Source organism: Rattus rattus, chromosome 11 (assembly GCF_011064425.1).
Source record: "Rattus rattus isolate New Zealand chromosome 11, Rrattus_CSIRO_v1, whole genome shotgun sequence".
Classification (NCBI taxonomy): domain Eukaryota; kingdom Metazoa; phylum Chordata; class Mammalia; order Rodentia; family Muridae; genus Rattus; species Rattus rattus.
The window spans coordinates 74465119-74486357 of record NC_046164.1 but is presented as its reverse complement, the minus strand read 5'-3'; the positions used below and the strand labels follow the sequence as shown (position 1 = coordinate 74486357).

Here is a 21239-nt window from a genome sequence, read left to right as displayed (position 1 = left end):
ACAGGACCTGAAGAATGTGAGTTAGTTACCAGAGACCCCTGAGCATAGCTCCAAGGTTGGAGCTTGTACAAGAAAAAGGGGGGAATGAAGGACAATATGCTTAGCCAATAAGTTTAAACTGTAACCTTGCTGATGTAACCTGTACCCCTAAAAAGTATAAAAACTGCTTGTTGTAGTCATTCGGGGTCGTCTTCTAGTCACTTGTCATAGGGGGCTGATTGAGATTGAGGGTCAACCCCAATGCGCCAGAAAATAAACCTCTTGCATTTGCATCAAACTCTGTTCTTGTGTCTTACTTGGGATAGAGGGGCTCTCCTGGTAATCAAGACTCACTTCAAGCCTTACATTTTCTAAGCCTTGACATCCTGTTTTGTTGTTCTGGCTGACCTCAAACAATTCTCTTGCTTCAACCTCCCCATTGCTGGGACTGACTGGAAGCGTATGCCACAACAACCAGATGCTCACATGTATTTTGTGGTACTGTGCAAGTGCCCTACCACTGAGCCACACTTTACTGCCAGACTTTTAATTTTAATTTTTTTTTTTTATTTTGTTTTGTAAAAGTGGCTGGCCTACAAGTTGCTATGTAGATCAGACTGACCATGAACTCATAGAGATCTTCCCTCCTCTGCCCAGGGAGTGCTGGTATTAAATATGTACACCATTGTGCCCATCTCCACCTCTAGATTTTTAATTCATTCACTACTCACTTCAACTCTGAAAATATGTTTTATTATCCTGTTTATCTGAAGAAACAGAAATGCATAACTTTTTTATTTTGGAATGGGTCTCATGTAGACTAGGCTGGCCTACACCATGCGACACAGTCAAAGGCTGGCCTTGAACGTGTCTGATCATCCTGCCTCCACCTTATAAGAGTTGGGAAGATCGCCATGAGCCACCATGCCCAGCTCAACATTCTGTATAGGGAATCATTCTAGGGGCCTGTGAGGGCAACCTGACCTCCAGCGATTCGCCTAGTACACCGCCAGCCATCTTGCTTGTAGTCCTCAAGGACCACAACTCCCGGCATGCCTCACGACAGCGGCCCTCTATACACAACAAATCCCGACGTGTCTCTGGGCGGTCCGGGGTGGAGGGTTCTAGAAGGCGTGAGGTTGGGGGGTCGAAGAGGGCTCAGAGGCGGGCTCTCGTGGGTAGCGGCGGTGGCGGCCACTACTAAGACTGGGAACGCGAACGACTAGGGTCGCGGACGCAGCCTCGTCGGCGAAGCCATGGCAGCCCTCGGCCGGCCCTTCAGCGGCCTCCCTCTGAGCGGCAGCGCGGACTTCCTGCAGTCGCCGCCGGCCTTCGCGGGCCGGGCCTTCCCGCCAGGAGCCGCCGGCCATGACCTGGCCCCGCGGCCCGGTGTCCGCGGCCCGCCGAGCAGCCCGGACGGTAGAACAGCGCGCGGACGGTGAGCAGGCGGGGCGGGCCCGTTAACCCCGAGGGACGTTAACCGTGAGTCCCGGGTCGTAGGGCCGGCGACCCTCGCGGGTCCTTCGGCCTGGCCGCTTCCCTCCACACGCGCGGCCGCGGGGCGGGACAACTTTGAATGCCTCTGGGACACTTGGATTTCTCATCCGCAATGTGGGACACAGAAATGGGTTTGGAGCGAGTGTTCAGCTGTCACTACCCGGACAGAAGTGACAACTTCAAATTTCCTTGTCTGTGGTTGTTTGGAGACCCAGGCAAAACGTGACCACTTGGGACCTGGGTCGGTCTATCATGGCCAAGCAAGGAATGTTCAATTTGTGGCGGGAGATCGGGATAAGTGAGGCGAGAAATACAGGATGCAGAAATCTTACATCTAAGTTCCCGTCTTGAGTGACTGGTGTGTTTTTGTTTGTTCCAACAGTGTTTCCATTCACTGTAGAAAGAAACACAAGCGATTGGCGGAAGACGATGAGTAAGTTTCGGGACCAATTTGTTCTCTTTGTGATCGTTAACACGTGTATCCTATTTGAAAAGATGATGCGTATATGTATCTCTTTAAACTGGTGACATTGTTTGCCTTTTAGGGGCAGAAACTGAGTGGCGGGCAAGTAAAGGAAAATTCGCTTGCATTTTAAACTGTCATTACAGACTCCGAGTATTAAGAACGAAAAGAAAATCACAGGCTGTATATTGGGTTTGTGTTCTCCACAGAGATAACCTTGTAACCAACCTGTTTTCTCTTTGGGAAGAGTCCAGAAACTTAATTGTTTAAGGCTGTGTGTGCCTTCAGTTGCTTAGCTCTATAGCCAGATGCCTGGTTACTCTGCAGTGCATTTGGGGTACTGTCTCATAGCTTACCCCAAATGAGTATATACAAGGTCCACCTGTTGGTTTTTGTTTTATGACAAAGACAGCCTCACTAGCCTAACCAGGGCTGTCCTCAAACTTAGATCCGCATGCCTCTGTGTGTTGAGATTAAAGGCCCACATGCCACCATGCCTCAATATTCTTTCCTTAATCATTATTAAATATATACACAAATCCCACGATAGGTATGTGGAAGGCAGAGGACAACATTTGGAAATCGGTTCTCTCCCACCATGTAGGTTCTAGGATCAAATTCAAGTTATTAGTTTAAGGGCAAGCATCCTTACTCATTGAGTCACCTTGCTTTCTTGTTTGTCCTATGCTAAGGATCAGACCCAGGGCCTGGTATGTGCTAGGCAATTACTCTCCCTTCGAGCTTCATTTGTTCCCAGGCCCTGTCCTGGATATTTTTATGATCCTACCTGGACCCCACCCTTGTAGAAACTAAATTCTTTTCTAAGAATGTGATTTAATCTAGTAATCCCAGCTGAGATGGAGAAGTTGGGGCCAGCTCTCAAAGCAGAAAAGAAAACAAACAAGAGCTAGTAAGGAAGGTGGAGGCCCGAAGATTAGACATTGAAGGTCATCCTCCTGCCATTGAAACATCCATCAGACAATTGAGACTTACTGACTAGTGGTCAGCTGGGGATTCATGAGACCCTTGTCTTAAAAAGGAAAGAAAAAAAGGAATTAAAAATGAATTTTGAATTGGCTAGACTTGTTGATGACTTAGATTCAGTTTTCGTTTTTGTTTTTTTAAAGCCAGAAGGTGGTGGCCCACACCTTTAATCCCAAGATAGGCAGAGCTCAAAGTTAGAGGACTGTCAAGGCTACTCAGAGAAACCTGTGTGGGGGAGGGGAAGAATGTCTTAAAGATTACCTTATGTTTCTGTGATTGAGGGGAAGGGAGGCAGAAGTAAGCCCATCTGAGATGTCATAGAAATCATCCACCTCACCTTGCTGGCTTTAGGTTTGTTGTTGTTTGGGATTGATTTGTTTGTTTTGTTTTTCAAGGCTGGCCTTGAACTCAGATTGACTCCCAAGTACACCACCACTTTTTGTTTGTTTTAAGGCAAAGACTCACTATGTTGTCCTAGAACTTAAGATGTCGACCAGGCTAGCTTTGGCCACTTACCTATGCTTCCTCAGTGCTGGGATTAAAGTGCCAACATCCCCAGTCTTGCGCTCTTGCTCTGTGTGTGTCTGTCTGTCTGTCTGTCTGTGTGATGTGCATATATGTGTGGAAGCCAAAGGTTGGCATCAGTTATCTTCCTCAATCACTCTAAATGTTATATTTGCATTTGGCTTGCTCTGTGAATCCCATCTCTACTTCCTGAGCCCTATAATTACAGGTGGGTTCGGTGCCTGCCTGCCTGCCTGCCTGCCTGCCTGCCTGCCATTTGCATATATTCTCTGGTCTTCATGCTAGCACAGCATGTATTGTACTTTTATCCATTGAACCACCTCCATAGCCCCCCACCTAGTTCTTGTATGGTTAGGGGGTCAAACAGAGCCAGGGCTCTTCCTGCCTGTGCCTCTCTAGTGATAATAACATGTCACTATGCTTTGCTGTTTTATGGTTGCTTCTGAGGGTTGAACCAGGTCCTCATACTTACATGACAAGCCCTCTTCCCACTAAGCTGTTTGCCCCAGCCCCAAACCCCCTAGATGGGGGGTGGGGGGAGTTGCCTTGGGCTTGCTACAGATAACTCAAGAACCTTTTTTTGGTCTTCGGTAGTGCTATAGGTTATTGAATTCTTGATTCCAGCATTTGCTAAAGGTGTAGAAACTAAGCTAGGTGCAGTTGCAAATGCCTTTAATTCCAGTGCTCAGGAGGCAGAGGCAGGCAGATCTCTTCAAGGGTAGCCAGGGCTACACCGTGAAACCATCTGGGGGAGGGGGGGATGTAGAAACTTGATTTAACTCATGCATTTAATTCCAGCACTTGGGAGACAGAGACAGAGACAGGTGGATCTCTGAGTTTGATGCCAGTCTCGACTACAGAGCAAGTTCTAGAACAGCCAGGCCTACACAGAGAAGACATATCTCAAAAATACATAAGTAAATAAATAATAACAAAAAAAGTTAGCTTGATTTGTGGGTGGACCTTGAAAGGGGGTAGGTATGTTGCAGGATATTTGATCACATTGTGATCCATAAGATTGTGTGAACTAGGAAAACCTTGTGTGTAGCGCAGCCCCCTAGCACACACCTAAAGTCAGCCTTAGGTCAAGAGGTGAGCGAGCCGCCAGTTGACAGGGAGTGAACATAAAGTAAACAGAAAGAGGGGTCTTTGAGTTGAAGGTATTTAAGACATCGTGGAGAAAGAGAGCACTTGGTAGAGTAGGAAGGTCCCTGGGTGCTTGCTCTGCCTCTGAGCTAGCAGAGCTAGTTACCCAGCTGTCTTAGTGGGTCCATTTCCCCCCAGCCTCTGGCTCCTGAGTCTTCATTAGTAAAATGGAACGGCTGGGACTGTTGTTAAAACAAAAAATAGAAGAAAATTTTTCAGGGAAGGTATGAGTTGGAAAAAGACATGATTTTTTTTTTTAAATTGGATATCTTTTATTTACATTTCAGATGTATGTTCCCTTTGCTGGTTTCCCAGCAATAAGCCCTCTATCCCATCCTCCTCCCCCCCTGACATTCCCCTACACTGAGGAGTCCAGTCTTGGCAGGACCAAGGGCTTCTCTTTCCCATCGGTGCCCAACAAGGCCATCCTCTGCTACATATGCAGCTGGAGCTGTCCATGTGTCCTCTTTGGGTGGTGGTTTAGTCCCTGGGAGCTCTGGTTGGTTGGCGTTGTTGTTCTTACGAGGTTGCAAGCCCCTTCGGTCTGTCCATGTGTCCTCTTTGGGTGGTGGTTTAGTCCCTGGGAGCTCTGGTTGGTTGGCGTTGTTCTTACGAGGTTGCAAGCCCCTTCGGCTCCTTCAGTCCTTTCTCTAATTCCTCTAATGGGGACCCTGTTCTCAGCTCAATGGTTGGCTTCTAGCATTAGCCTCTGTATTTGAAAGGCATGATGTTCTAACTAGGAAAAATAAAAATGTTTATAATTAGTAACTTGATTAAAGAATATAAATTGAAACTAGAGCGGTGGCTCAGTTAAGAGAATTTATTCTTGCAGAAAGCCCTGAGTTCCATTTCAGGCACCTACATGGTAGCTCATAGATCTCTGTAAGTCCAGGGCATCTGAGACCTCTTCTGACCTCCACAGACACACATGCAGTACACACACATACATGCAGGCAGAAACTTGAACATAAAATAAATGGATTTTTTTTTAAACTAAATTTTAGCTGGTCTGGTACCCTATATATCCTTAATCTCAGCACTCTAGGCAGAGGCAGGCAGAACTCTGTGAATGATGCCAGCCAAAGATACACAGTGAGACTTTGTCTCAAAAACTATATATCTTTTTTTAATTCATTAGAGAAATGACTTACATTTCATCTGTAATAGGATTGCTTTTCTTTCTTTCCTCTCTTCCTACTGCTTTTCTCCTAGGTGTCCAGTAAGAAAGAAGCGCTTGACTGAAGCAGAACTTGGTGCAGTTGCTGATGAGTGGGTTCTTGGCACACATCAAGGTATAGAAGGTCATGGGGTAAACACGTGTCCTGGTGGCCTTTCTGTGCCTAGCATGCTAGATGCTGTCTGTGAAGAAATGGATCAGACAACCGGAGAACCACAGTGTGAAGTTGCCCGAAGAAGGCTTCAAGAGATCGAGGACAGGTACTGACTGTGTGTCACATGGTGCTGCTGATCCTGTGTCACAGCTCTCCTCTCCTAGGCTGCTCAGGGTCATGTGGTGATGCTGGAGATGGGGAACGAAAAACAGACTTAGTGGTAGCTGGAACTCTTAGAGCTTGACTAAGATGTCAGGCTCAGGTTTCCAGGACGCTTTTAAATTGACTCTGTTCCAAACTTGTGAGCAGCAGCCTCGTTGACCACTTTTCTCTGAGTTGTAGCTTACATGAGCTCTCACTGTAGCCCATGTGGTTTTTATTCTTTTTTTTTTTTTTTCTCTTTTTTTTTCTTTTTTTCGGAGCTGGGGACCGAACCCAGGGCCTTGCGCTTGCTAGGCAAGTGCTCTACCGCTGAGCTAAATCCCCAACCCCGGTTTTTATTCTTTTAGTTTCAATTTTTGTTCATTTACCACAAGAAACATATAATGCCTTGACTGATTTTTTTTTTCACTTCATTATTTAGGATAATTGACGAAGATGAAGAGGTTGAAAGTGACAGAAATGTTAGCCACCTCCCAAGTCTTGTCCTTTCTGATACCATGAAAACGGGTTTGAAGAGGGAATTTGATGAAGTCTTCACAAAGAAGATGATTGAGTCTATGTAAGATTCCACTTAGCTGACCCTAACATATGGGAAGGCTTGGGCCCAGGCTGCTCTCTTATTAAAGTCTGAAGAGGAAGAGGAGCCACATTTTGAAAGCTCCGGTTTATCTGTTCTCTTAACCACTCAGACTCAGCATGGAGACTAGGGAATAGAAGGTGTGATGTGTCAGATTAGTAACAGTTGGAATCGCTATCACAAAGCCCACAAACCATAGCACAGCCTTATGTGGTCATTTTAGTGTTTTTAACTCTTTGATTTGTTTTGGGGGGTGGGAATATTACTGTGTACCCTGGGTACATTTTCACAGTTTTCCTCCTTCAACTTCATTTGACTTGATTTAAAGCATACTTTAAGCTAGGCATGGTGGCTTACACAAGTAACCCCAGCAGCACTCAAAAGGCAAAGGTTTTAGTTTCCAGCTGTTTTGGCCTACGTAGTGAGTTCCAGGCCAGCCAGGGCTACGTAGTGAGATTTTTGTCGTTTACCCCATCCCCACCCCTAATGTGCCCCCCCCCCCAAAAAAAATGAAAAACGATGACAGTGATGTCAAAGAACAATGTATTTTTAAGATGGATGTGATGCTACCCGGCCAGACTAAGCCACATACTGAGATCTGTATCAAAGAAAAAAACAAGAACAAGGGCTAGATAAGTGTCACTCGGGGTAGAGAACCTGGCATGCACCAGTGAAGCCCTGGGTTCTGCTCTCAGCACCACAGAAAGAAAACAGAAAATACACCTACCTGCAGTTGAACAAGCTTAGTTAACTGGTTTGCTTTATTGTGAGAAGACAGGCGGGCTTGAGGGAGGGAGCAGTGACTAAGGGAGGGAACCCAAGAGCCTACTGAGCTAAGTGGCAACCTAGAAAGAGCTCAGCCTGGACCTGGTGTGGACGCTTGTCCTCATCTGCTGTGCTGTAATGCACACTTAAGTAGGTACTGCCTGGGAGACGTAGACTAAATATTCACTGAGGGCGAGTTTAGGGGTCAGAAGTGCTCTTGGGACGCAGACCTCAATAGTGCTTTAGGCCAGATGGGAGCAGTTCAGCTACTGCTTGTTGGTGGGAGATCCAGGTTTTCAGTCAGGCCCTAGCTTAAGTTTATAATTAACTATTCAGCCCTGAGGGTGTGTCTGTAGTGTAGCCACTATGTATGCAGGTCACATTGCCCTTCTGCTCAAAATAGTGTCTGCTGCTCTCAGTAGTTTTCCAGAACTGAGCCTTTGAGAGTATTCTTTATTGTCTTCTTATTTACTTCTGGGTCCCAGAAGATTTTTCCTATACCAAGGGTAAGGAAATTTTTTTCCACTTTGGAGGTGGGTGCTTATGTAGCCCAGGCTAGCCTAGAACATCTCACCCTCCTGCCTGCACCTTCTAAGTGCTAGGATTTCAGGTACTGTTCTCAGCTATAGTTGAGAAAAATATTTTTATTTCACATATTTAGTGTAATTGTTTTGGTTTAACTGCAAAACATTCTACTTCAGAACTATATGAAACAAAAGGAATCAGAAATTAATGCTTGCCCAGGATTCCATTTTTGTGTATAATAATTTAATAAATAACTGATAACTACGGGGTGGGAAATAATAGAACACTAGAGTAGTTGCTTGGCATACATTAGACTCAGTACCACAAATCTAAACAAAAGATTGTGGTCATGCAAAACTGCTCATTCAAAACGTGTGTCTGTGTATTACAGCCAGTGATGTGGCTCAGTGGTCCTCAGCCTGACCTCCATCCCCAGCACTCCTACTTCAGATTACAGCATTAAGTCAAATCAAGGGCACTATTTTGTTGTTTCGTTTTGTTGTTTGTGACAGGTTCTCTCTTTGTAGCTCTGGCTGTTCTAGAACTCTCTGTGTAAACCAGGCTAACGTTGAACTCACAGGGTCCCACCCGCCTCTACCTGCTGAGTGCTAGAATTAAAGCTGTGCACCAGTACGCCCTGTTCAAAGGCCCTGTTTTTCACATTGGATATATTACTGCCATTCGTGGTATCCACTGAGTGGTTGATCTGGCTGGTGATACTGCTAAGAAGTAGAGCACTTACACGTGTGAGTCCTGGGTTCCATCTCCAGCATGTGAACTTTCACATAGTTGAGGGCTGGAAACAGTGCTCACTTCTTTTAGGGTGTTTTAGTTAAGGTTTTCATTGCTGCAAAGAGACACCAGGAGAACCTACCTCCTCGGCCCCTACTATACACATGTTCATATCCCTCAGACACGCATGCACATAAATTTGTTTTTTTATTTTACTAAGTCCATTTGAATTCTAAATATCTCTAGCTCTCTTTTAAAATAGAACATTGGTTAAACACATTTTTTTGTGTCATCCTTGTATAGAGGTCATGCTAATCAGTATCATTCAAAGTTTGGTATGTCTGCTGCTGAAGTGAACACTTGGTTTTCTTTGGCTTTTCAAGACAGTTTCTCTATGTAAATGCCCTGGCTGTTCGGGAGCTCGATCTGTAGATCCAGGCTAGCCTTGAACTCACAGAGATCCACCTGCCTCTGCCTCCTGAAGGAATGAAACACCATGATCCAGCCACACTTTAATTAAAAGATTTAAATTGGGGTTGGGGATTTAGCTCAGTGGTAGAGTGCTTGCCTAGCAAGCGCAAGGCCCTGGGTTCGGTCCCCACCTCCAAAAAAAAGAAAAAAAAAAGAAGAAAAAATGGATAGGGGTACACCAACAACAGACCCCTTTCATGACCGCTGGCTCCTGAGTGACTGTAAGGTGTTGGGCAGTGGACTTGTTACATTAGGGCCTTTGTTCACGTGTCCTAAGGTTTTGATGAAAGTCTTTGTCTTTATATCTCAGGAGCCGTCCTTCTATGGAGCTTGTGCTCTGGAAACCTCTCCCTGAACTCCTTTCTGAGAAGCCAAAGCCATCATCTAACCCTAAGAACTACATGGGAGAGAGCCAAACGAAGCACACAGCTACGGGCACTGCCTTCCCACAGAGAACTGAAGTGTTACTGGAACCTCAGTGCACAGACACACCGCTTTACCATAGTCTGGAGACAGCTGCTAGCACAGAGGAAGAGATGGAGCTCTAGACACCAGTTTCTGCTCCAGCGTGACAAGTTGTAGAAGGCTCCTGTGTTCAGTAATGAGCCTGCCTGCATAGAATAGGGGCCTGAAAGTTTTATGAAACGGGTGTAATATCTCCTCCACCTGTGACTTGGGTGGGACTGTCATTGTGGGTAGCCATTTATTGAATTCAACTTTTTGCCAAGGAAGCTTATCTCAAGGGAAATGGAGTTTTTTAGTAGGCTTATCCAAGAAATGTTACAGTTTCTTTAAAGACAGCTCTAGATGCTGGATGTGTTGCAGTGACTTAAGTCATCTGTCACATTGTTGAAGCCATTCTTTCTTGAGATGATTATATACAGGGATGCTCCTAATTGCCACTGCACCCTGATTGCTGAAGTCATATACTGAGCTACTCGTAGTGGTCACTGTACACTTGGGGCTCGGGAGGGAAGATAGCAGGACTTTGAGTCTCTTGTGAAGGATTGAACAAGCAAAGAAGCCTGTGTTGGTGTCAGGTTGGTGTAGCCACATCACTCAAGCAGCAACCCTTGGTCTCCTTTCATGACTGATAAGCTCAGTTGGTCAGTAATGTTTACACCTCAATTAACTTAAGTGATTGATTTAAAGGGTGTGAGGTAAATTGCCTGTGAGAGAAGTGTCTTTTCCTGAATCCTAAGGACATGCTGTGTCGTCAGGTAAACCTACATTGATTGCTTCTAGAGTTTAAAAAGGGAAGCTTGTGCTTGTATTAGCAAGTTGAGTTTTTTAATGTTGGTTCCAAAAACAGTGAATTAGCTGAGAAGAAATGGACAAGTGTCTTGGAAATGCTTTACTGAAATAGCTAATTGTCCGGTGCTTAAGCTATTGTGCAGTTAAGCCTAAGAGCTAGCCGAAGATGGCCTCCTGCCAGCGGGAAATCTTGACCCTTTAGTACCGAACCAGGCTCAAGCTGTTCTTTGGGAATAACCAGGGTTAAAGTTTTTAATTTCTCAGGAAGAGCTCTTCAGCATGGCAGGATGTGTGATGAAGGCTGTAGAGCGGTAAGATGTCTGGTGAGTGTGGTGGCTTTCTGCAGCAGATCACCTCGGTTCAGTTTTCAGTTTCTGGGTTTCTTCTCCTCTGTGTAGGGGAAAACAGTAAAGAGGTTTATGCTAAGTAGAGGTGACTTTTTTAGAAACTTAGCTTCTTGGCATTTTGAACCCATGCTGAAATCCCTCCTGTGGATGGCATAGGAGTCACACGTCTGTTCAGTGGACTGTTTCTTCTCTTGCCTGTTGTTCCTGCTCTCCCTATTTCTGTCTGGATGTCAGGAAAAGGTTTAATGTTTAATATTTAAACAAAATATTTATGTCTACACAATAAAGTTACGCAACCTCCAAACCAGTATTGAAACCAGCTACTGTTCCTCATCTCAGACTCAGGTGAATGAAGACTGTCTTCTGTTCAAGTGTACAAGTGTTTGGCTCGTGTCATTTGAAAAACTCCAGGCTTATTTAATGGGACCAACTTGTGAAGTTTATAGCCTTAAAGAAATCTCTGCTAAGAAGTTTTAGAGCAGCTTAGACGTGCAGGGACTGCTGAGAGTCGGAGTTAGCCCATCGGGAGGAGGGAGGGAGGGAATGAGTGACAGTTTTCCAGAGGGCCTAAGGCACCAGGGCTGCCTCTGAACGGCCGGAAGTGGCTGTGATGCGCTTGTAACCACTGAGAGCAAAGATGTCTTAACTTGTCAGGAGTCCTTATTTGACATGACCCTGTTTGAGCGGGAAAGTGGATGTTTTGTGCTCCCTTTTGGACTTTATCTTTTGCACATGTTTGTATAAAAATCTTCATCCTTGTGGTGCTTAGACCCAACTGTCCACAGCCCTGATGCCTCTGCCTTCTGTTTTCCCCTCTAGCATAAGACTTTGGCTTTTGCCTTAAGGTTTTCCTAAGGAATTAACAGGTCTTTTCATCTTGTGTAGTTTTTACAGTGTGAATAAAACATTGGCTCAGGATGCTAATGTGAAGGTCAGCAATTATCTAAAGCAGGTGAGCTCTGTTGAACAAATGTGTATTTTCAGTGAGTCTGAGTCGGGTGTGTGTGGGTGTTTTGTTTCTTAGCTTGGGGTTTTTTATTGTTCTTTCTTAGTATGAAGAAATAATATGAGAATGCAGTTCTCATGATAAAAATCAGTTAAAAACTACTCATTCTTAAAAGGATAAAACTAGGATTTAGAAACAAGACAGGCCTTAGAACTGAGGGGAGACTGTTAACCAGCAGGTTCATCACCGCTCTGGACTGGAGCCCGGCTTTGTTTAATGGTGGCAAGAATGCTGCAGTGCTGGCGGTGTTCTGGAAGATGTGTCAGATTTGCTTTAAAGATAAGAATCTGGTGTTTCTGTATTTTATTATTTTCAATAAAACTCAAGTGTTTTGAACTTTTGAAGTACCTGTAATCCTGTATATATGTAAATTAAACATTTTTTCCTTAGCTTTAAATTTTAATTAAGGTGACATCTTTATCAGTGAAAAACTTAAATTTGTCCTGAAAGTTTGATACTGTGGGGTTAAAGGTGAGCTGTTTGTAGAATAGGCAGGCTGCTTTGTCTTTGTTAATGTACCAGCAACATTCCTCTTAGCAGGTCGTTCTGTGGGACATCAGATGCTGGCCTCATGACTGAGCCTTTCGATGATGAGGTGTACAGTTAGAAGCAGGAAGTGGAGGGTTTGAGGAGACCAGGCAGCCGATGGTGTTTATGTGTCCTGTGCTCAGGTCACTAGGTGGCAGCATTGCCTGTATACTCAGTTATTCTTTGTTCCCAGATCCTTGACTCAGGAGGCAGGAGTTTTACCTTTGGGTTACAGTTGCAGTAAAACAAAAACAAAAACAAACAAAAAAAAAAAACCTTACTTTTAACCAAATTTTGAAAACTGGGCGTAAACGTTCTCTAGTATCTCACCAGCTAATTAGTTCCAGGCTCTTGCTTTTGACCACCTGTTGGCTTCACAGAAATTTTAGTGCCTGTGATGTTGTCACGGCAACTTCTTTGAAACAATGGAGTATGACTCAGTAACACCAAATTAGAGGCATATATAGTGGTACTTGCCTGTCACTCCATCACTCAAAAGGGAGGCAGGATCCCCAAATTTGAAGGCCAGCCTGTTCCACAGTAAGTTCCAGGCTTTATGGCTCGTGAGTGCAAAATGAGTTAGCTACTCAGACAAGTAGGTTGGCGGGCATAGATTTGGTTCTTAGTCCCCTTGTTCCTCACACTAGTGGTGATGTACTTTAGAGATGAACTTTGAACAGAGCTGAAATGCAAGTTCCTGCAAGACACTGAGGCTGACTTTCAGCCTTGCTCGGTTGGGTATACCAGTCGTCCAACTTCATGAATGACAGAAGTCAGGACAGGAGGGTTGCTGGTCATTTTCTTCAGTGATGTAGCCACTGCTAAGTTGCCCGTTCGTATACAAGCAACCTTAAATACAATAGGACACACCGATACAAGATGGAAGGGGGATTAATTGGGAAGAGAGGGTTCAGTAGGAGGAGAAATGAAGATACTAGAGTGAATATGATTAAAACAAATAGATTGTCAGAAAAAATTTTAGGTTACAAGGGTAAATAAAGTATGTGGGATAATTGTATAATTCTGTGATCCCACCATTTGAGAGGAGGCTAAAGTGGATCCCAAATCCAGTCATTGTCCCATATTGAGCATCTCATGAGCCCAGCATGGACTGCAAGAGACCCTGTCTCAAACGGTCTGGGGGTGGGTGTGGATCAGTCAATGAAGAGCTTGGCTTACAAGCAATCTGAGTCAGATCCCTAACACTCATCTTAAAGGGGTTAGGAGCTGTGTATGCTTGTTATCCTATTACTTGGGAAGACAGAGGTAGGAGAGTCCTGGAGCTCACTGGCCAACTAGTCTACCTGAATTTGTGAGCGCCAGGTTCAGTGAGGGATCGTGTCTCAAAAAGGTTGACTCTGGCCTAACACGTGTGTGTACTCACAGGAATTCATACCTATACATAGAGCATATACACACAAAATACAGAAATAGAGATTGTCTCAATAAGGTCACAAAGTTAACAGTTGGGTTATTTGAGTTTCTAGGAGACAGGAGTTGCACTGACACTTGAAGTACTCTTGGAGTAGGCTGGGTGCTGTCTAGCTGCAGTGGCTCGTCTGATAGAAAAGCAGTGAGGCTGCTACCTCGCTGTTCATGAGGCCCAGGGATTTCTGTCTGCAGCCATTGCCTGCACCTTTAGTCTGAGTTTTGGAATAGCACATTAATAGGGTATTAGTTTCATAGAGTAAAAAGGTTGGTTTTTAAGATCTAGCCAGGCAGCTTGGTGTTTTCGGTATGAAAATGTTCTTGAAAACCAGGTGTTTTCTCAAAGCTGATCAGTGTATCTTTTCTGGCCATCTGTACAGGAAATGAAACCCTGAAAATCTACATTGTCCCATCCTGTTAGTACAGCAGCCACTTCAATGTGACATTATTAAATGTAAGTGAGCTAAGTTTTAACTTAGAAATACTTCAGCTCTGTGGACAGAAGTAAATAATCTGCCTATATAACCCCTAAATAGGTGTTGGTCCCCAAGCATTCATGAAATAGCTTTCAGTCACAACACTGTAACCTGGCCCAAGTGAGTTTGTGTTGCTGAGCACGGGATTGAGCTGCGAACTTGCCAGCCAGGTCCTTACCCTGAGGTGTGTACATGGAAACCCTTCCTGTCGTAGCAGTCAACACCTGAGCTTGTATTTGCAGCTGTACCCTGCTTTCCCTGCTTGGACCTACTGACTAGACTCCCAGAATTCCTCCTGTATCAGTGAAAAATGAGGTTCTTTGCCAGGGCAGAATGCACAGTGAGGATGAGGCCATTGTCTTTGAAGTTTCATAGTTGATTTCTTCCTGAATAAATTTGCTTGTCTCCATTCTAGGGATGGAACCGAGGCTTCATGCATGCATGCTAGATAAGATACCCACCCCCAGCCTACACTAAGATTCAGTGAGGGATTAAAACCTTTCCAAAGGTGCAACTTGCCAGTGCACAGAAAACACCTGGCAGACGTTCAGCTGCTAGAGACAGTCTGGAGTCCTTTGCAAGTTATAGCTGGTTCTAGTTGGTCCCTCATTTACTCAGCTTAAACCTGTCAAGAGTTAAGCGGGGAGTCTGATCATGGTGAAACACTAATATAAAAAGTTCAGTGGTATAACAATGTATACTTCTCCAGTGTGCACATCTTAGATTTAATACCCTTCCCCCCGAAAAAAGGTGTCAACTGGCCAGAAGAAAAAGCTCTCTGACTTTTAAAAAAGTGGTGTGCTCACTTTAGATGAGAAATTACTCCCCTAGCAAATGATAAAGAAAAGATAAACAGCCCTAGAAATCATTCAACGGGGATGCTGCGTTGCTTTTTTTAATTGCATGGGTAGTTTTAAATAAATGGAGAAAGCACCTTCTAGAAGCTACACTAGCAAGAAGATTCCATCAAGCATTTACACAGTAAATTTCCAATAATTTTACAAAGATTCTTGATCTTCACTTGAACTGGACATAAGGAAGGACAGGCCCCTCAGGTTGCTGTTTCTCTGCTTGTAGAAGGAAACAAAAGAAATCTGTGGGGCGGGGAGGAGAGAAAGAACTGGTGACTCCCATGTCTACTTCAGGACATGTGAAGAGGCCGGTGTGGAGCTGCACACCTGGTAAAGTCCAGCACTTGGGAGTGGGGTCAAGAGGGTCACAAGTTTCAGCTTAGCCTCGGCTACATAGCCAGGCTGGACGATACCTGTCAGATGACCTTCCCTATGATTTAGAGCATGCTACCACCTTTAAGATAATGAGAATCTCAAAAGCTGTAGTATTGGAATACCTTTGAAGACCTCAGACAGCTGAGTGTCAAAAGACAATACTTGGAAGTCATCTAAGAGGTTTGAAATACTTTAGAGGAATTCTTATAAGGCCAGATAGCCTCTACTTTGGCTTTTAGTGAAGCAGACAGGCCTATGCTATCCTCTAGGCAGTGTGATGATCAGGGAAGGAGCCCAGTGGTGGGTGGCTTTAGACACTAATCAGCTGGGGGAAAAGTTCGTTGGCAAAAGTGTCCTCCCAGGAGTGGTCTGTACCAAGTGGAGAAGACATGTCGCTGAAGGGAGAAGGGGAGCCCTCATATCCACAGTCACTGTGAGCATCCAGCAGGCAGGAAGGTGGTCTCAGACAATGGCTGGATGAAAGCAGGTTTGAGATGCCCAGCTCGGGAATGAAGTCATCATCCAGAGGTTCTTTCTTCACTGAGACAATGAATTCAGGGTGATCCTCTTCTGAAGAGCTTAGAGGTGCTTCCTCAATTTTCACTACCACATTAGTTTGGCTCTCTGTCTCAGAGGGGATCTCTAAGACTAGAGGCTTGGTGTATACATGGTCAAAACGAATGAGTTCATTAATGGCTTCCAGCTTGGCTGATGAGGTCCCCACTGACAGAGAAAGGGAGGCTGGTAAGGAACTAGGTCCTTCTGGGTAGACCTCTGGGAGTTCCTCCAGATTAGCAGACTCTGGGGAAGGACATTTGAAAAACATGACAGGGTCCAACTTGTCCAGAATGCCCAAAAGGATATCAGACTACAAGAGGCAAAACACAAAAGAGTTCACTATTAGAATGAATGTGAGTCAATCTACCAGGAATACTCTTAGTACTGGGTCCCACAATGCTACTTAGGGCCTATGCTCTCAGATCACAGGACCCACCCACCAGAACCCCTTCCCCCTACTCCATGACATAATCTACTGACGACCTGGAAAGTGACCACTTACCCCTAACCCCACCAACACTAAGTTCTCCATTTGCCCGGCTAGGCGTGCCACAGCCACTTAGATACTACGGAATGAGCCAGTCACATAGCGCTTTAGTAAAGCGGAGCGAGCTCTACCTCAGAATCTGAAGAGGCAACAGCGTCAGAATCCATGGGAAGATGTTCTGGGGAGGTGACAACTGGGCCTGCACCTGCTGCAGAGGCGCACGTAGTCTGAGTGCTGCGGACTCAGCAGACCCGGCCACCAGCCTTACTCCATTCCCCTGGAAGGAAAGACCAAAGTAAGTAAACAGCTAAATGTCACCAAGGATAGACACACCAGGCAGCTGTGAGTCTCTGTTCTTCGAAGGGCGAGAAAGGAGCTGGGGAGGTGGCTCCAAACATAAGTGTGCTTGCTGTGCAATCCTGAAGACCCAAGTTCAAATCTCCAGCACCAAGGCAGGCACAGACAAAAGGCTCACCAGGGCTTACTGGCCACCAGCCTAGGTCCAGATTCAGTGAGACACTGTGCTTCAGAGGGATAGAGAGGAAAAGGGTAAAACATCCAACATCCTCCTCAGACCTCTACGTAAGCAGGGATGTGTACAAAGCCACACCCCTGTGTACATACACACCTACATAACCACACCAAGTAGCATCTGCCTGTAGTGGAAACTTTGGGAAGGTGGAGATGGGAGGGTTATCAGCAAGTTTGAGGCCAATCTGGACTGCATGAGACCCTGTCCCCAAAAAAAGGCCAACAAGCAAGCCACTTGCTCATACCTGTAATCCCAGCCCTTGGGAAACTAAGGCAAGAAGACCATGAGTTCAGTTCAAGGAAACAGAAAATTTCAGGTTTGGTCAGTTAAGCATGGGGCTCGTGCCTGTAGTCCCACGACTTCAGAAGCAGAAGACCCGACACATGTTCAAGACCAGCCAAAATTAGACATTAAGGCCTTGTCTCAAAGAGGCAAAGAGGACAGACAGGTTTGGTGGGAGGCCAAGAACACAAATCTGATAAATCACAAGATTCACCTTGGACTCTGCCTCTGGGACCTCTTCAGTAACCAGGGCATCCATCCCCAAGCGTGTCCTTAACTCCTGGTTCTCAATCACAAGCCCATGAGTTTTCTCTCGTAAAAGCTGATTTTCTAGCTGGAGTTTCTGGTTCTGTAAGAAAATGCAGAAGAGGCTATTAAAACGTGAAGTTTTGCTACAGTTGGTTTCCTTATTGACCTGGTAAATTCTATGCTTGTGTCACTGCGTCCCTGGGGGCTAATGGTATAGGTGAGTTGGTAGAATGCTTGCCCTACCAGGCTTGAAGCTCTGGGTTCCACCTTCAGTTCTGCATAAAACTAACAAGGGTGGGTGGCTCATGCCTGGATCCCAGCTCTTGGGACATAGCAACAAGAGAAATTTTGGGTCATCTTTGGCTGCACAGCAAGTTAGAGGCCAGCCTGGGAATACATCAAGCTATCTCCCAAAAAACTGCCATTGAGCGCTCAAACAGGCAGAAGAACAGTTTCCTCAAGGCCAATCTCTGAAGAAAAACAAAGCGAGTGTTATCAATGGTGTCACAAACAATAGTAATTCACCATCCCATCTTGAACGGGCAAGTGTAGATATATGTGGTAGTGATCCAGCAGCAAAGAAATGGGGCAGCCTAAATGCCCATCAACAGATGGCGAGTGAACCATGAAAGTGTGGTGCACCCATACAGTGGGATAGTACTCATCTGTTTAAAAATAAGGAAAATTGGCAGGGAAAATGTATAACTTTGGAAAATATATTAAGTGAGGTGACCCAAACTCCAACCAGGGCGCACGTGCGCATAAAAAAGTGGGTGCAAATGTGGCAATGCCTAAAAAAGCTAGAAATAGCTAAAGTTAACTAAACGTAAAAACTAAAGTATCTCCCAAAAGGGTAAAAGGATGCTGGGGTGGAGGGGGCACAAAGGGGCACTGATAGCAGAAAGGAAGCAGGGGTGGAAGGACGTAAGGGAAGGGCGGGTGTGACAGGAAAGATCACCTAAAACAAGCTCTTTGAAAATGCTCTAAGGATACTTAAGACTCTGCTAAGTGACAATTCAGTAAGGGTGGTGGGCTATGCCTCACAATTGGTTTAAAAAATGCTATTGATAAGGCCCACACATTAAGAACCAGGTGACGATTAAAACTTTCAAAAGAACAACAGTTCTTGCTAAGATTGGTTAGTGGTCGAAACCTAGAAGGAAGGGCAGCTTTGGTGAGCCTACGGCAAAGCCAGGAGGCGCTACAGCTTAAGCAATCAATGATCTATCCACCCCAGCTAGCGTCTGCCCAAGCTATGGACAGAAATCTAGCTGCCCAGGGTGAGTCATGACCGCCTATCTGCTAGGCTGGTTAAACTTTAAACGGCACTTTGAGTTGTAGTGTAAAGGGCTGAAGCAGCTTCCGATGGGCCCTGATATGCAAGGCATAAAAGCATGGCCTTAAGTCCCTTTACCTCTTCTTCCAAATCCACCACTTGCTGCTCCAGCTCGCTCATCCGGGCTTTTTTTCTATCTCGGGCAGTCTGCGCTGCTACTCTGTTTTTCAGTTTCCTTGAGGGAGGGGGAGACAAAGAACATATCTGAGTCATCTCCAGCTTTCCTGTGCCTTCATTTGTAAACGTGGCCAGCTGGTGCTTTCGTTGGCTTTACAGAATAAGGCTTAGCAGTAGTAAACACTCTTGAGACTCCTCTCAAAACACACACACACACACACACACACACACACACACACACACACACACACACACACACAGCTTTCTGTCCACAGACCTTAAAGACTTGCTTGATTCTCTCCCGAGTGGCTGTCCACCCGGATCTCATTTTACCACCCGGCTGACACATTCCCGTTGCGTCATAAGCTTCTTCCCTCCTCCCCCGCTACTTTCTGGTTCCAATTCCGTCCTACAGGCTCCTTGCTTGAGCGACATCCATGAAAGCAGCAGGGGCGCTACCAACCGTCCCTCCCCAAGCCCAACTCTCGGGATGCGGGAGGCTGTTGACTCGGTTCCCAGGGTTGAGTTCCCAAGTGGCTGCAATGACAGCCGGAGCGGCTCCGGCCCTACCGCCACAAAGAGCAAGCTTTTGCAGTGGAATGGGCGTCAGGCACGTTCTGTACCTGTGTCGGGCGTTCCTGCACACACTCCCGACACAGAACTTTGGAGGGGCTGCCACCTCAGTCCCGCTCTCGAGGCGAATCTAACCCACCGTGCGGAGCCCGCCCGGCGGGCACACACGAGAGGGTCCCGGCCCTGCCGCCCCGCGCCCCAGTCCTGCCCGCCGGGCCCACCTCCGCAGCGCTTTCTCCTCCGGGCTCAGGTGCGTGAGGCGCTGCCGCTTGCGAGCCTGCGGTGTCCCGCTCGCCTCCGACCCTGCGGCTCGCGGGCCCGGAACCATGAGCGGCAGCGCTCGGCCGCCGGAGGCGGGCTGGCCAGATAGGAGTAGCACTTTGGGGGCCGCCGTGGCCAAGCTCGGCGCCGCTGCCACCACCACCATAGCCAGGAAACGTCTACGCCAGCGCCGCCACCGCCCCGTGGCCGCCTGCCGCGCCCAGCCTTTCTAGGGTCGTGGCCGTCTGCGATTGGCCTGTGCTGCGTGACGCGCGGCTGTATTCATCGTTTATTGGTCCTGCAGGCCCGGGGGCGGGCTCAACGCGGGCGGGGTGAGTGTCCAGCGTGGCTGCCCAGCTGTTCGCCGTGCGAGCTGGGCCTTAGGGTGGGTGGACGGTGGAGACTGCCGGTTGCTGGAGTCCAGGGTCCAAGGTCCTCGGCAGACGCGTCCCCACACAGCTGAGGCTTTTACCCGGAATGCCAGGCTTTCCTCTCAGGCCAGATTTCCAGACCGAGTCTCTCAGATCGTTACCATAGCCCGACCACGTTATAATGTCCGGCGCCACATCGGTCCCTAGTACAGCCGAAAATCAAACTGGTGGCATATCCGGTTTAGAGTTAGCGAACACATACACACAGACCTGGGGAATTTCACAAAATGAGTGTTTAGGAAATGAGATTATTGCAAAACGAAATGTAGTAGGGTGGTGCTCGCCTGTAATCTCAGCACTTTATAGGCAGTTTGAAGCCAGCCTGGGCTACATAGAGAGGTCTAGGCCAGCTGGAGCAATAGATCAATCCCTATTTCATAAATTAATCGATTGATTAATTAATTAATAACTTTAAAAGAAAACACCAGAACCCTGTTTAGCATGTAGTGAGGGATTAATAAATAAAGTTCGCACAGGGAGAATACATGTGGTTTTGTTTTTCTTCACATTTCTAAACTCTTGTGGTGTGAGCTTTTATCACAGTTGTCTTTGTTTTGCTGCGCTGAAGCCTGACCCCAGAACCTATTGTTCTACCACTCGACTCCACTATTCCGTCAGCCCACTTTATCTGTGGAACTAGAGATACCACTGAGCTATGCCTCCCGCCATTAGTATTTCTTTCACTGGGGAATGGGATTGGGGCGGGGGTGGGGGGTGGGGGGTGGAAATAGGTTTCAGGGGATGGTGTGATTCCTCCTCAGTTGCTCTCAGCCCTATTCTCTAGAGACAGTGTGTTTGAAGCTTACCGCTGGGCTATGCTGGCCATTAAACCTCTAGGGTGGTCTGCCCGTTCGCTTTCCACCACTGGGGTTACAGCAGGCTCAGCCTTGCCAAACCTTTCTCCTGGGTGCTGTGCATTTCTTACTCACACAGCCATGTGTCCAGCCCCTACATTACTATTTTTTCTATTTTTTTTTCTTTTCTCTTTCCT

The 21239-nt window shown here is 46.3% G+C and overlaps 2 protein-coding genes across 2 annotated transcripts; one reads left to right on the top strand and one right to left on the bottom strand.

Moving 5' to 3' along the window:
- The first annotated feature begins 1066 nt into the window (after nt 1-1066).
- On the top strand, nt 1067-12118 carry Ccdc117 (coiled-coil domain containing 117). Its single transcript, XM_032916011.1, has 5 exons — nt 1067-1417; nt 1859-1909; nt 5807-6031; nt 6509-6646; nt 9468-12118. Exons 1-5 carry the CDS (start codon nt 1236-1238, stop codon nt 9703-9705), a joined length of 834 nt encoding a protein of 277 aa, XP_032771902.1. The 5' UTR covers nt 1067-1235; the 3' UTR covers nt 9706-12118.
- A 2946-nt stretch (nt 12119-15064) lies between these two features.
- Nucleotides 15065-20518, bottom strand: Xbp1 (X-box binding protein 1). Its single transcript, XM_032916010.1, is given in 6 exon segments — nt 15065-16290; nt 16599-16706; nt 16709-16744; nt 17496-17630; nt 18945-19041; nt 19778-20518. Coding segments are annotated over 6 exon segments (1140 nt in total). The 5' UTR covers nt 19984-20518; the 3' UTR covers nt 15065-15732.
- Nucleotides 20519-21239: the final 721 nt, after the last annotated feature.